Genomic DNA, 14,728 nt, shown 5'->3' with positions numbered 1-14,728 from the left:
TCAGCTTCATGAGATGTGAAAGGCCTCTGTTCCAATAACCCGATGATGGCTTCGCATGCCTCCCAACAACCATTGGACAGAAAATTCATAAATGAGTCTGTGTGGCACGTACCAAAACCTTCCAAGTAGCTATGGCTAGATCCACCTAAGTCTGTACACTCCATGATTTACTGACCTCTGTCCCAGCTCCTGCATTCTGCTGTCAGGAGCTGTTTAAACAAAAATGCAAACACACGCACACACACACACACACACACACACACACACACTGCACAAACACACACACATACAAGCATTTTAAAGACACATTTTACGCTAACATATAATAAATCTTATCTATTTGAAAGAGTGCAATATAAAAATAGCAATGTAGTCTTCTTTAAGTGCAAACTGTAAATAACCCATCCTCACAAAGCAACTCAGCTGGGCATGGTGGTTCACACCTGTCATCCCAGCTCTGGAAAAGCTGAGGCAGGAAGAATGTCACAAGTTCGAGGCTCGTCTGGGCTACATAGGGAGACTCTGCCTCAAAAAAATAAAATAAAAGGAAATAAAATGAAAATTAGGTACATAATACTTATTTCATATGACTGGTGGGATTGATTAACTGATATAGTTCCTGTAAAGATTTCGGCACCATATTCGACAGGTAGAAAGACATCAATAAACACTCAAATGTATCAGCGATAACTGTTAATAACCTACTGATCATTCTGCCCAAGGCACAATGGAGGTAGGAGTCCTTTGGGGAGAATAAGAATAAAAGAAAAAGAATAGAAATAATCAAAGAAGAAGAGAAAGGAGGAGGAGGAAGAAGAGGAAGAAAAGGATGAAGAAGAAGAGAAGGAGGAGAACGAAAAGCGTTGGTTTTCTCAACAGAAAGTTAGGTACATAACAGTTCTTATCTCATAGGACTCTGGTGAAAATTAGCTCTGCCAATTCACATAAAGAGTTCAGCACCATACTTGATAGGTAGATAACGATCAACAAATGCTCACAGTTATCAACGACGTTATTAGTAACCTACTGAACACATAGGGGTAGGAGTCCTGCGGGTGGAGCACCGGCCAACCAGAGCTCTAAAAGTGCTCCAAACATCACAGGCTCCAGAACATTCACAAACCTTACAAAATGCTACATTCCGCTGTTAAAATAAAATAAAATAAAATAAAGCACAGATTCAGTGTCACAAAGCTGTGTCCTGTTTGCCTCGGGGTCATCCCATGAAAGAATTGTTGCTCATTAAGATCAGTTCTGAACAGAATCTTCCACAGTGTTGAAAACGTTAACTGTCGAAGATGCCCCTCAGTGAGGTTCACTGGCCATTGAGGATTGGGAATGTCAATGATTCATCCAAGTGTTTGCATTTAAATGTTTAGCTCATTTTGATATTTAAATGGCCATACCTCATTAGTGGTTACTGTGGTGGCTGGCAGAGAAAACTCTACCTGAATTTCATCTCAAATCTGAATGCCAGCCACATTTTCCTTAGTTGCTGGAAGGCAAGGGAGTCTGTTTAGTACATTGTGGGATATTTGTGGATCCTTTGCCTCTATCCACAGATGCAGTTGATGGTAGTACCTGTCTGTTGGAATAGTAACAACAGCAAAATGTTTGTTTATATTGCACAAATGCTCCAAGTAGGGGAAAGGGTTAAAAACAGTCATTTCTAGAAAACTACCGGCTTACTTAAAAACAACTACTAAGAAATGGAGGAACTGTACATGTATATTGTTTCTCTTAACTTTGTCCCAAAGACCCAAATGTGAGTTCTAGTGAAAGGTCTTTTATTCATCTGTGGGTTTCTTCTTATTATGCTTTTTCTGGTGAATCAGCAGGGTAGCCAGTTTTTTAAAGGTTCTCCCGCACTGGGCGCATGGATCCGGCCTATCTCCAGAGTGGATTTTCAAGTGATTATTCAGTGTAGTTTTGTCAGTGAAACCTTTGTCACACTTAGTGCACACAAAAGGTTTCTCCCCAGCGTGCAGCCTCTCGTGTCTTTGGATGCTTGACTTACACCTAAAAGTCTTTCCACATCCCTTGCACCGATACCTGGAGTTCGCCTCGTGTCTCTTCTGGTGCTTGAGAAGGGCTACTTTGCAAGCAAAGACTTTCCCACATTCTGGGCAGTCCACTCGGGCCCCGGGCACATGGATCTGCTTGTGTTCCGTCAAGTACGAGCTGTTTCGGAAGTGCTTCCCGCACTTATCACACTTGTAGGGCTTCACCTTTAAATGGAGCCGCTGATGCTCTGAAAGATGTGAGTTGACCCTGAAGGTTTTCCCACAGACCTGACAGCGGTACGGCTTCTCTCCGGTATGAATCCTCTTGTGCTCCCTCAGGGACGAGCTGCGGCCAAAGCACTTGTTACACTCTCCACACTTGTAGGGTTTCTCCCCGGTGTGAATCCGTTGGTGACGGGTGAGCTTCGTGCTCTGCTTGAAGGTTTTCCCACACTCATCGCATTTGAAGGGTTTCTCGCCTGAGTGGATTCTGCAATGATTGTTGAGAGTGGAGCTGCTGTTGAAGGCTTTCCCACACTCCTTACACTTGTATGGTCTCACGCCCGTGTGAATTCGGTAGTGTGTGAGGAAGTATGAGAGGTGCCGGAAAGATTTGCCGCACGTGTCGCACTTGTGGGGTTTCTCTCCCGTGTGGATTCGCTCATGTTCCACGAGGTGGAGGGTCTGGTTGAAGGTTTTCCCGCATTCCTTGCATTTAAAGTGGTTTTTACCTTGTCGGGCAGGCTTGCGCTTTGGGTTTGTGGAACTGCTGGTGTTCGGTGGTTTTCCTTGACCATCTTTCCCTGATGTCGACTTTTCTGGAGGAGCGCTCTGTGGTGCTGTAGTTGATGGTGTTTGACTCGAAGATGTCCCCGGGGCTGCAGATTCATTCTCCTGATTGCCAGCATTGGTGGTTTTGCCTGCTTCTGTAGTCGAAGTTGAGTCACACTTCTTATTTTGAGATGGCCTGTCATCACTTTTTGAGGTCTTTTCTGCTCTCAAATTCTGGGAACCACCCCCTTGATCTGCCTTCTTCGGCTTCTCCTGTGACACCTTCTTAGAGTTATCTGGCTTCCGGGTTTCTGCCTTTGTGGAATTATTCCCTGTCTTCTTCCCTGAAGGAGATTTAAAGGTTTGAAAATCTTTTTAAGAGAGAGAGTCTCTCTCTCTCTCTCTCTCTCTCTCTCTCTCTCTCTCTCTCTCTCTCTCTCTGTGTGTGTGTGTGTGTGTGTGTGTGTGTGTGTGTCTGTGCAAGTGTTTTTATGTAAGTATATGCACGTAAGTGCAGGTGCCTGTTCGCACAAGAGGACACCAGATGTCTTGGACATAACATGACAGGCAGTCGACTTGCCTGACATGGGTCCCGGGAACTGATTCCTGGTCCTTGGGAGAAGAGTAAACACTCTTAACTACAGAGCCATTTCTCCAGCTCCATGCAGGAGATTTAGAACAGAAATAGGTTTCATGTCTGGTTTTGTTTTAATGAAAAATGCTTACCAGTAGCTAGAGTATAATGTGTGTACAATAAGTATAAAATGTAAAACATTTGCTCCTTTGGTGCTTACAGACCAAACATATCCATGTCTGTGGCCTCCAGGTTAAGATTAGAAGTAGGCTGGTAATCATTTCTACCCCAGCCCCCTCTCATTTTCTGCCTCTTCATTGTCTTCACATTCTTGGGATGTATGTATCGGAGGGGGTGGGGTGTACAGGCTATGCCACAGTTTACATGTGGAAGGTAGAGGCTCCCTTCTTTCACCATACGGGTTCTGGGATCCAACCAACGCAGTTTGTCAGGCTTGGCGGCATGTGCCCTTACCTACTGAGCCGTCTCCCTGCCCAAACCTTGGCTTCTAACAGGGTAGATTAGTTTTGTCTTAGCCATTTTAAATGCAGCTACAATATGCACTCTTAAGGATCTGGCCTTTTGTAGTTAATGTCCTTTGTGTTAGAGTGACCAATGTGATTCTGTACCATGGTTCTCTCTCATTTGCATTGTTTATAATATTTTTATACAAATTACCAAATATATATATTTCATTATTTTCTCACTAATTGGCATTTGGCTAGACCTCAGTTTGAAGCACTCTAAATACACATTTGTATCCTGTTTGTATCTTGGGACTGCAGTTGTTGCGATGCTCATATTTGTCCAATTCTAGTGGATACTGGCTAATGGTTATTTTCTCCTAAATACCTCTACCAACCAGTACTTCCACCAGAAGACTACGGGAGTTCTCAATGTTCTATTTCTGTTATTAACTTAATGTTGGTGTCATTCCTGATCAATCCTTAATATAATGACCCTTGAAAGTAGGGCCCTGCAGTTATGTCATGAGAATGAACCCCTCGCGAATGGGATTAGTGTTTTAATAAAAGGCCAGAGATCTTTCTAGACCTATTTACATCACGTAAGCACATACAGAAGAAACTGGTATATGCAATCCAAAAAGAGGCTCTCTCTAGGGCTCGGTCATGCTTGCACCCCAAAACTGGACTTCCAGACATCAGAATTACAAAGGTAAGCGTAAGTCACCTGGACCTTCTTTGTCCTAACAGCCACAACACCATCCACCACAATGCTCCTACTTCAAATTTCAGTCATAGTGAATAGGTGCTAGGATCATTTGTCTTAAACATGATACATGAGACAGGTAACATAATGAATTTTTTTTTCTAAAAAGGACAGAAAACTATTATGTTATGAAAAACAAGTCAAAATTGTTGAAGGACCAAAATTGCATATTTTCAATCTTCCTGCATGCATCACACATGTGTGGGAGTTGGTGGGTGTAGGTCATGAAACTAGAAAGGAGACCACCAGAGGAGGGAAGACTGGGAGGGAGGGAGGGAGGGAGGGAGGGAGAGGGAGGAAAGTGACAGAAGACATCTGACTGTAAATGCAGAAGGGGAGCTACTGGGAGGAACGTGGGGAAACGGATGGGGTAGGACAACTGACAAGAAGTACGTCAGAAAATGTCATAATGAAGCCTGTTACTTTATATGCAACTTTAAAAGCAAATGAAAAGACTAAAATAAGAGAATTAGAAGCTAGACTAAGAAAGAGTATCGGTGGTTTGTTTTGCTTTGTTTTGTTTTGAGTAAGGATATCACTGTGTAGTTTTGGCTGTCCTGGAACTCACCCTGTAGATCAGGCTGGACTCCAACTCAGCGAGATCATGTGCCTGCCTCTGCCTCCCTAGTGCTGGGATTAAAGGTGTGCACCAAGATCATTGCTTGTAAAATCACATTTATTGTTTGAGTGTGGATATGGGCATGTGTAAAGCACTACACACCTGTTCAGGTCAGAGGACAATGTGGTGGTCATCCCAGGTGTAGTCAAGCTGACAACCAGGAATAGCCATCACAAGATGCCCCTTGTCAACTTGGCACAAATCACGTCTCACATCCAAATGAACTAATAACCAGATCACGAATATGCCTGACAGGACATCACCTTGTTGATGGTCCTTCCACCATGTGGATCCCAGGGATTGAATTCAGGTCATCAGTCTTAGAAGCAAGGACCTTTACCCATATGCCATCTCACTGTCCCAAGATCATTATTTCTAATGAGCACCACTTTCCACAACTTGGAATTCTTAAATGCATATATTAGTTGAGTGTGACATTGTGTGTCTATAATCCCAGCACCTAGGAGCTGAGGCAGGAGGATTCCAAGAACAAGTTCAGGCTAGAAACAGCAAGACTGTTTCACCCTCACTCCACTTGCATATATTATCTTAATGAATGCCATCTACATGGATTCTTGAGGTTCAGAAGTGGTTGGTAATGATAATCTGATTCAGAAAGGCACTGTTATTTTTGTAGGTCAATGTAGGATTGTTTTTAAAAGATTAAGATCAGGTAGGAACCAATCTGCTAAAAAACAATGATATTAATATCTTTTAAATAATTAAGACACTGAGCTATAGACACAAAAAGGAAAGTTAGGGGCTGGGGTGATGGCTCCATGGGTAGAGCACTTGATCTGTAAGCATAAGGGACTGAGTTCAAATCCCCAGCACGCACTAAAATCCTAGGCATAGCTACATGCCTGTAATATCATCATTAGGGGGCAGAGACAGAAGGATTCTGAGAACTTACTAGCTGGGCAGCCTAGCCAGAAAGGTTCGCTTCTAGCTCAGTGAGAGGCTCTGTCTTAATAAAATAAAATGGCATAAGACACTTGATGTCTCGTTCTGGTCTCTAAGTGTATCTTCATGAGAACACAACACACACACTGACATGTGCACACACACGCATGCACACAGGTAAAAAATAAAAAGCAAAATGTTCTGGTGGGAGCAATAATTGAAACACAGTGGAGAATCACCATTTGCAGAGGAGAGATCCAGTATAAAAGTTTAGAGTCAGGCTGTCGTTGTCACCTGCATCCCCAGAGGACATGAGAGAAGGAAAACGTGTGGTACCAAACGGGAGAGTGCAAACATCTCTGGGGATAGCAGAAAGGTAAAGTTTGCCTCAAATGAATCGAGGTCTGCAGTCACCCTGTCATCTCCCCAGTGGGGTGGAGGTCAGGAATCAAAGCTGTGGTGGTTTGAATATGCTTGACCTAGGGAGTGGCACTATTAGTAGGTGTGGCCTTGTTGGAGAAAATATGTCACTGTTGGGGTAGACAAAGAGACCTTTATCCTAACCACATGGCAGTCAGTCTTCTAGCAGCCTTCAGATGAAGATGTAGAAGTCTCAGCTCCTCCTATGCCATGCCTGCCTGGATGCTGCCATGTGCTTGCATTGATGATAATGGACTGAACCTCTGAACCTGTAAGCCAGCCCCAATTAAATGTCATCCTTATAAGAGTTGTCTTGGTCATGGTGTCTGTTCACGGTAGTAAACCCTAACTAAGACGATAGCTTACAGAGACGTTAGCAATGTCCCTCCAACTTACCTGCAGAGGTGTCACTTCTGCTGACTCCTGCCTCACCTTGCTGGGGGTCTCCAGGAACATCATTCTCTTTGGCAAAAAGGTCAACTCCTTGCTCCAATCTGGTGATCAACTTTGGCTTAAAAATATAATATTCTGTCCCACAGAAAAAGAAGAGGAAGAAGATAAACTTTTGCATGCCTCCCAGGAATCACGTTTCAAAAACAAACGTTTTCATAGAAAGGAGGGAGATTTCACAAAGAACAGCCAGCTGGAATGTGGAGGCAATCACGTCTTTCACCCTGTCCTGCCCCTGCCTCCCTATCATGTTAATAGTCCAAAAGACCAACTCACAACCATACCCTCCAATGAGCCCATTTTTTAACCCACTGATCATCAGGATTGGCTTAACTGGGCTCCTGTGACTTAAGCCAGATCTGTCAGTGAAGGTGAGAAACCGGGAGGGAGAGGAATAGTCACCCATTCCCAACACATTCCAGCTTCTATTCTGCATATGAGTTAAACACTGAGCTTCTGAAGCCGAGGGCTTTTGTAAAGCACCGTGTATAGGATGCCACCAACAGTGTCTAATTTGCAGTGTCTGAATTTAGTCTGATGGTAGCTTTCATCCCTACAAACCACAGCCTCTCAGAATCGAGACCCACAGGCTCTCACGAGGCCAGTATGAACTGTGAGGAAGTCATCCTTACCCACAGAGATCAGGTTCCCGTAGTTCTCCAGCATCACATCCTTGTACAGGTCCTTCTGAGCAGGCTCCAGTAGCTGCCACTCTTTCTGGCTGAAGTACACAGCTACATCTTTGAAGATCACTGGTTCCTATAACACCAAAGTCCCACTACCGCTCATACGAGGCCTCGTCTTTCCCTTGGCCCAGGAGAGTAGATGCAAAGAAGTGGGAGTTTGGGCTGTATTCAGAATTCTACACCGTTGCAGACTTCGGAGATAGCCCTGGTACCTCCTCACTTTGTACTAGGTCCATACCATTTGTGTGTGTGTGTGTGTGTGTGTGTGTGTGTGTGTGTGTGTGTGTGTGTGTGTGTGTGTATGGTTATGTGTGTGTATGTGTGTGTGTAAATGTATATGGGTATGTTTATGTGGTTTAAGTCACATGTGTGCAGGTGCTTGTAAAGGTCAGAAGAGGATCTCAACTCCCCTGGAACTAGAGTCATAGGCCATTGTGAATTGCCCTAATATAAGTGCAGGGAACCAAATTCAGGTCCTCTGCAAGAGACACAAGTGGTCTTAACTGCTAACCATTTCTCTGGCCCTCAGTGTGCTCATTTGTTTTAGTTACTAACTTGACAAGGCCTAGAAAAACCCAGGAAGAGTCTCAACAAGGAGCTGTCCAGATCAGGTTGGTCTGTGAGGAGTGGAAAGGGGGTGGATATCATAATTGAGTTCATTAGGCTGGGAAAATGCAGTCTGTGTGTGCATGCACCATTTCTAGTCTTGGCTTTGGACAGTATAAGAGTAGAGAAATCTGGCTGAGTGCTAAGCAAGCAGGCAATGTAGGTACATTCCTTTCTCTGCCCTTGATGGTGGGTGGGATATTTCAAGTTCCTGCCTTGACTTCCCCATACTAATGGTCTGTCAAATAAACTTCCCCTTCAGCTGCTTCTTGTCACAGTATTTTATCACAGCAATAGAAATGAAACTAGGGGTGTGTGGTTATGCATCCTCTTCCCATTCTGAACCCAGGTTTGGCTAACGGGATATTGGAAACCTATGACATAAGTTTTTTTTTAAATGTTCAATAATCAGGGGCTGGAGAGATGGCTCACTGACAAAGAGTGGGTATTGAAAAGCACCCTTACTCACTGAGCCATCTCGCTGGCCCCGAATTTGCTTTTAGAAGGACCAAAGAAAAGACCAAAGGTTTGTTTCCTATACCCCGCTTCTGTTGGTTCAGATCATGGACTGAACCGAGGTGAACCCTCCCCAGCTTCCTGAGGAAGAACAAGATCAAAGGTCCCTGGTTTGGCCAGCCTCGGATGCTAGCACACAGACTAACATGGAAGGACAACAGCGCCATTCTATCAAACACCTCACATGGCCACAGCCAAATGTATGTCCTTCTAGAGTATACAGTGTAGAGCAGGGAGGAGGGGCCTAGACATGGCCTCAGGGGCATCCCAATGTGGCATGGTGCTAGAAGAGCATCATGCCACGGAGACCTCTCCACATGCTTGAAAGAGTAGACAACAGTTGGAGCTCCAGTGACGAGGAGGAGGCAGAGGAGAGCAGACAGAGCAGAGCAGGTCCCTCAGGGGGTGAGCAGCGAAGGAAAACAGCTTCAAGAGGAAAGAACACAGAAAGAAGGGGAGAAGGTTAGCACTGTAGTTGTTAGAGTGAGCACTCTGTGAGGCATGTGGAGTCAGGGCCAGGGTCTTGGGCTTGAATCTCCCTGACCACCAAGAGCTGGGGGTCTTCGAGTGAGTGACTCCCCATGCCTCTGTCCCCATCTCTGTGAGATGGGAAGAGTGACTAACAGTACAGTTCAGTTTCCAGCATTGAAAACAATGGTCACTAAAACATGGACTAACATATTTAGAGGCGAGGGCTACAGTGTGTACTCTATTCTCAATGGCTTTGAAAATAAGTATGCAGATGGCAAGGCAATAGGAGAAATGTCAGCAAATTCCAGACATTGGGTGACCTTTGTGCACTTCTTATAGCTTCCTTGTGAGTTTTAAATTATTGTTTCTGTGTATGTGTATGTGTGCGTGGTGTACATGTATGTCTGTGTATCTGTGTAGTATGTCTGTGTATCTGTGTAATATGTCTGTGTGGTGTATATGTATGATGGATATGTGTATGCATATGTGGTATATATATATGCAGGTGTGTATATCTGTGTTGTGTATGTGTATGTGTATGTGTGCACAGTGGCTATGTGTGTATATGTGTAGAGTGGGTATTCATATGTGTTTATGTATATGTCCAATGTGTATGTGTATGTATATGTGTATGCATATGTGTATGTATATGTTTGAGTGTAGTCTGTATATGTGTATATGTATGTATATGTGTCTGTGTATGTGTAGTATGTGTATTCATATATGTATGTGTAATATGTATATGTATATGTATCTGGGTATGTGTATATACATGCGTATGTATGTGTATATGGGTATGTGTATACTATTTGTGTGTATGTGTATAATGTATATGTATATGTGTATGTGTATATATGTACAATTTCTGTGTGTGTGGTGTATGTGTATATGTATGTGTATAGTGGGTATGTCTCTGTGACTGTATATGTATACAGTGTGTATGTGTACATATATGGTGTGTATGTATATATGGGTGTATACATGTATGTGTATATATATGTGGGTGTGTATATGTATGTATGTATATCTGTATGCATGTACATGTGTGTGTGTGTCTGTATGTGCATTGTGTGTATATGTGTATGTTGCTGCTGCTATTAGGAAAAACAGTCCAGTCCTCCAGTTGCTGAACAGAAGCCCACGTGAGCCTGCAGGTACTTCAGACTTGCTGATGGCTGCCCATCTCTCCCCATCTCTCCTCAGGAACTCTCATTTGCCACAGTGCCCCTCCAGGATTCTGTCCCAGCAGCTTAAGCAACCCTGAGGTCAATGCAGTCTCAAGACCAGTTCTCACTGGTCGGGACTGAGTCACACGCCTGGCCTTGACTCAATCACTATGACCCTGAGTAAGCCTGGAAGTGGGGTGAGGTTCAGACCAACCTCTCCCTACATCACCCCATCCATGGCCCAGGGAACACTGCAGAAGAGGGAGGTGGAAAGAAGGTAAGAGCTGGAGGATGGAGCAGAGAGCTGTGAAACGCTGTCTTCTGGACATGACATGGCCGTTGCACTCATGAACACACAGCAGTTGTGGATACCTGCACAAGAGTAGGCCCATCAACATCCCATAATTATAGCAGGGAGGGGGATCATGAGGCCCCAGCTGTCCCTCAGGAGCTATAGGTGGTTAATGTTTGCCAGGGGAGGGGAATGTCGTTTTTTTTGGTGGTAAATTTCCCACACTACAGTAAATAACCCCACACCCATGCTAATGCAAACAACCCTAATTCCATTCATGGGCCAAAACAGACCCAAAAGCAGAAGGGGCTCGGGGTGATTCTAGTTGGCAAGCAGTAATGGGAGGGGGCCAGGAAAGGACAATGGATGTGTGTATGGATATGCTCACGATACTCTCTATATATGTGTGGAATTGTCAAAGAAAATGATGCTAAACCAAATGATTGGATAACATAAAGTCGTTAACTTAAAAAAAATTTTTTAAAGATATCAGCTTCATCCAAAGTGGTTGGAAGACAAGGTGTTCCTAAAGAAAAAAAAAAAAAAATCGGAAGCGCCAGAATAAGGAGGAAGTGTGGATTCCAGGTGGATTACGTCAAGGCTGACAGCTTCAGAAGAGCCATTCACGAATCCATTCCTTCATCTGTGCACTCATTAACCCACTGTCCATTCACTCACTCCACCCATACACCAAGTGCTTGCTAAACTCCAGACTCGCCTGTGCCTGCAACCGTCTCTCCTTCATCTGTAAAGAAAGGAGCACGCTTCCCACGGAGGGAGAGCCTGTTTGTGAACATCTAACCAAGCACCCAGACTGTCTCCAGGTCCCCAGCTTCAAGGAGAATGGTGGGCATCATTCTTGCTTCCCTGGGGGAGGTCACAGATCTCAGGCTACCAGTGGAAAAAGACCGTGAGTATAATAGATGCAAATCATGAGATGTGCCCTCTTCACTCCCTGCATTCCTGCATCCCTTCTGCAAAACTCCCTTCTCTTCCCCTGCTACCTACATGTGGGCTCACGTTGTTAAACTTCCTTCTTCCTCGGAGATCTATAGGAAGGGGCCTCTGCTTCCCTTCTCTGCCTCTTGGGTCTGAACCGTCCTCAGAGGCTCTACAGTGCTGCTGTCTATCCGCAGCATTAATAAACATTTCACACACACCCTCCCCAAAGGACGATCTGCTTTGGTATTATTCTCCCCTTGAAAATGGCACCCCCTCCCACCAAGACCTTTCAGTCTCCGCCATTCAACACATCCTATCTGAGAAAAGGGGATATATCAGCCAGTCAACAAAAGACAAGGTCCCCACCCTTTGCAGATGGAGAAGAGCAGATAAGCAACGAACAAGTTAAAAATATAACATATCGCCAGATGGCGAGAACTGCTACAAAGAAAATGAAGCAAGGGCTTCACATCAGCGATAACTAGGTGGTTAAGAGCGCTCGCTGTTCATGCAGGAGATCAGAGTTGAGTTCCCAATAGTCAAGTCTGGCAGCTCACAACCACCTGGAACTCAAGCTCTAGGGGTCTGGCGTCCTCTTCTAGCTCCCAGGGCACTGCCTTCACATGCGCATATATACACACATACACATGGCGAAAACAAAATCAATCTTAAGGAAAGAGAAGGAGGAAAATTATGAAGTTGGTGTCATCCTATCAGAGATGGAAATTAGGAAGTGGGGGGGGAGCCTCTCTTAGGAAAATCCCTCCCATTGGGTGGTCCTTTGAAGGTACAATGTATGTACAAGCAGGGGAGAAAGGTGGGACTGTCCTAGCCTTCTCCAGACCAAGCTAGTTTCTGGTCAACAGCTTACCTTGTACCAGGTTGGCAAAGATGTGGTTGGAATTCTTCGCTTCTTTTCAGAGAGCTGGTTTGGTGTCTGATCAGGATTTGGTGAAGGTAAGGCTGGTGGAGGGGGAAGAAGAAGTCATGAGACCACTCTGGCTTTTAAGAGTAGGAAAACCCATTCACAGGAAATGCTCTACAGGGAACAAACGCCGTGTACTAAGCCCTGTCCTACATTCCAGGTGGGTATTTGATTGTTCAGAGCAAACCAAGACCCTCAGTGGTACCCATGGTAGGCTACCACATGTGTGGAAAAGTATGCCTGTATAGTAAGGGATACACAAATACTTGATTATGAATGTAGCACTTTCTGAATAGCACAAGAAACTGGAAAGCACACTTCCAGGGAAAGACTTGGGCTGCTAAGGAAGGAGAGGCAATACAACTTTAAATTGAGACATCTCTTGTACATTAGACATTGTTGTGCCCGGTCAACCGGATGTCTTATCGGATAAAAGGCATGGACTTCTAGGACTAAGGACCTGAGTTTGATCCCTGGGACTCACGTGGTGAAAGGGCAGAACTAGATTCAGAAAGTCATACATACACATGGTGGGGGTAAGGGTGGATGAATTTAGCAACTGATCCCGACATTTGACTCTGAACGTGTTCTACTAGCTCAGAGATGCCCCGGAGAATTACCCAGAGGACACCCATTCACCTAGATCTATAAGGTGCCTTAGTCATGGTGTTTATCACAGCCGTAGACAATTAACCAAAACAGTTAAGGAGAATTCCGAGAGCAGATATTTAGGGGTGTGCAGGGGGCATCTCACGTCTAAACTCCATCAGTCAGGTCTAGGGGGTCCCCACTACCCAAACCTGCCTTTTCCTAAACATGTGTCTCTCACCTTCATTAACTGGGGCTGCAGTCTTCACCTCTGAGACACTCTTTCTCTTCATGGTGAGAGAAGGAAATACTGCATGAGCTATAAGTAGGAGCACCAGGTGAGGGGTACGGAGCCCGACGGTCTGGGTTTAAATCCTTAGCTCTACAGCTCGGTGACCTCAGGCAGGAGATGAAATGTCCTCAGACTCCATGTTCCTAATAGGAAGACGATGTCAGCAAAGCCTCCCTCTTAGAAGGTCAATGAGATAATCACTGGACAGTGTCTGGTATACTCCACGCTTGGCAAGGTAGAGCCATTCGGAGCCCAGACGGGGTCCTTCTTTTTTTTTTTTATTTTAATTTTATTTATTTTACATCCAAACCAGTTTCCCTTTCCTCCTCTCCTCCCACCGCCCCCTCCTAACCCCTCCATTTCTCTTCAGAAACGCGCAGGCCTCCATGGATATTGACCAGTCGTGGCGTATCAAGATTACACTCATCCTCTTCTACTAAGGCTACACAAGGCAACCCAGTAGGAGGAAAAGGTCCCCCAGGCAAGCAACAGAGTTAGAGACAGCTCCTGCTTCCACTGTTAGGAGTCTCACAGGAAGATGAATAGAGTATTTTTAAACTTGTTTTCTGGAGGGGAGCCACAGCACTAAAGTCCAGTCTGGGTTTTCTTTCTATCATGTACGTCCTGGGGATCAAACTTAGGTCATTTGCTTGACAGCAAATGGCTCTACCCACCAAGCCATGCTGTTGGCCCTACAAAAGTCCTTTTTAAGAAAGGGTGGAAAGGAGCTGCTGAGGTGGCACCACAGATTTAAAAAACAAAAACCTCCTGAGGACATAAGCTTCATCCCAGGCTCCGGCACGGCAGGAGAGAACTGACATCTGGAAGATATATTTACTCTCTGACTTCTTTATGCATGCAGCACTCACACACATAAAATCAGAGCTGGCGACATGGCTTAGCGGTTAAGAGTAACTGCTACTACTCATCCAGAGGACCCGAACTCTGGCTCCATAACTCACATAGTGACTCACAGCTGCCTGTAAGAGCAGCCCCAGAGGATCTGATGCCCTCTTCTGGTCTCCACGGGCACTGCACCTCCTGCAGGCACAGGCGCAGGTACACACAAAATAAGCAAACAACAAATTTTAAAAGCAAGAATTCGTGGCTGGTGGCCGAGACAGGCATTTCCTATATAAGAAATTCCTTCTTGACCCACCCCCCCCACTCCACCAGGCTCTACACACCTTTCATCTGTGCACATATTTGTGCAATGTACCCTACCTTCAGCATACTGACATGGTCTGACAGAACTCTTTCTACAACAGCTTCTC

At 44.9% G+C, this 14,728-nt stretch overlaps 1 protein-coding gene across 1 annotated transcript; it reads right to left on the bottom strand.

Annotated features, from left to right (window-relative positions):
* Positions 1–1,385: 1,385 nt before the first annotated feature.
* On the bottom strand, positions 1,386–13,466 carry LOC116892740 (zinc finger protein 485-like). Its single transcript, XM_032894614.1, has 5 exons — positions 13,404–13,466; positions 12,521–12,612; positions 7,603–7,729; positions 6,917–7,048; positions 1,386–3,118 (listed from the first exon to the last, which is right to left on the bottom strand). Exons 1-5 carry the CDS (start codon positions 13,453–13,455, stop codon positions 1,788–1,790), a joined length of 1,734 nt encoding a protein of 577 aa, XP_032750505.1. The 5' UTR covers positions 13,456–13,466; the 3' UTR covers positions 1,386–1,787.
* Between the last annotated feature and the right edge of the window lie 1,262 nt (positions 13,467–14,728).

This window comes from Rattus rattus, chromosome 2, assembly GCF_011064425.1.
Source record: "Rattus rattus isolate New Zealand chromosome 2, Rrattus_CSIRO_v1, whole genome shotgun sequence".
Taxonomy (NCBI): domain Eukaryota; kingdom Metazoa; phylum Chordata; class Mammalia; order Rodentia; family Muridae; genus Rattus; species Rattus rattus.
Note: the sequence above shows the minus strand (reverse complement) of the source record. Positions and strands in the feature narration are given on the sequence as shown.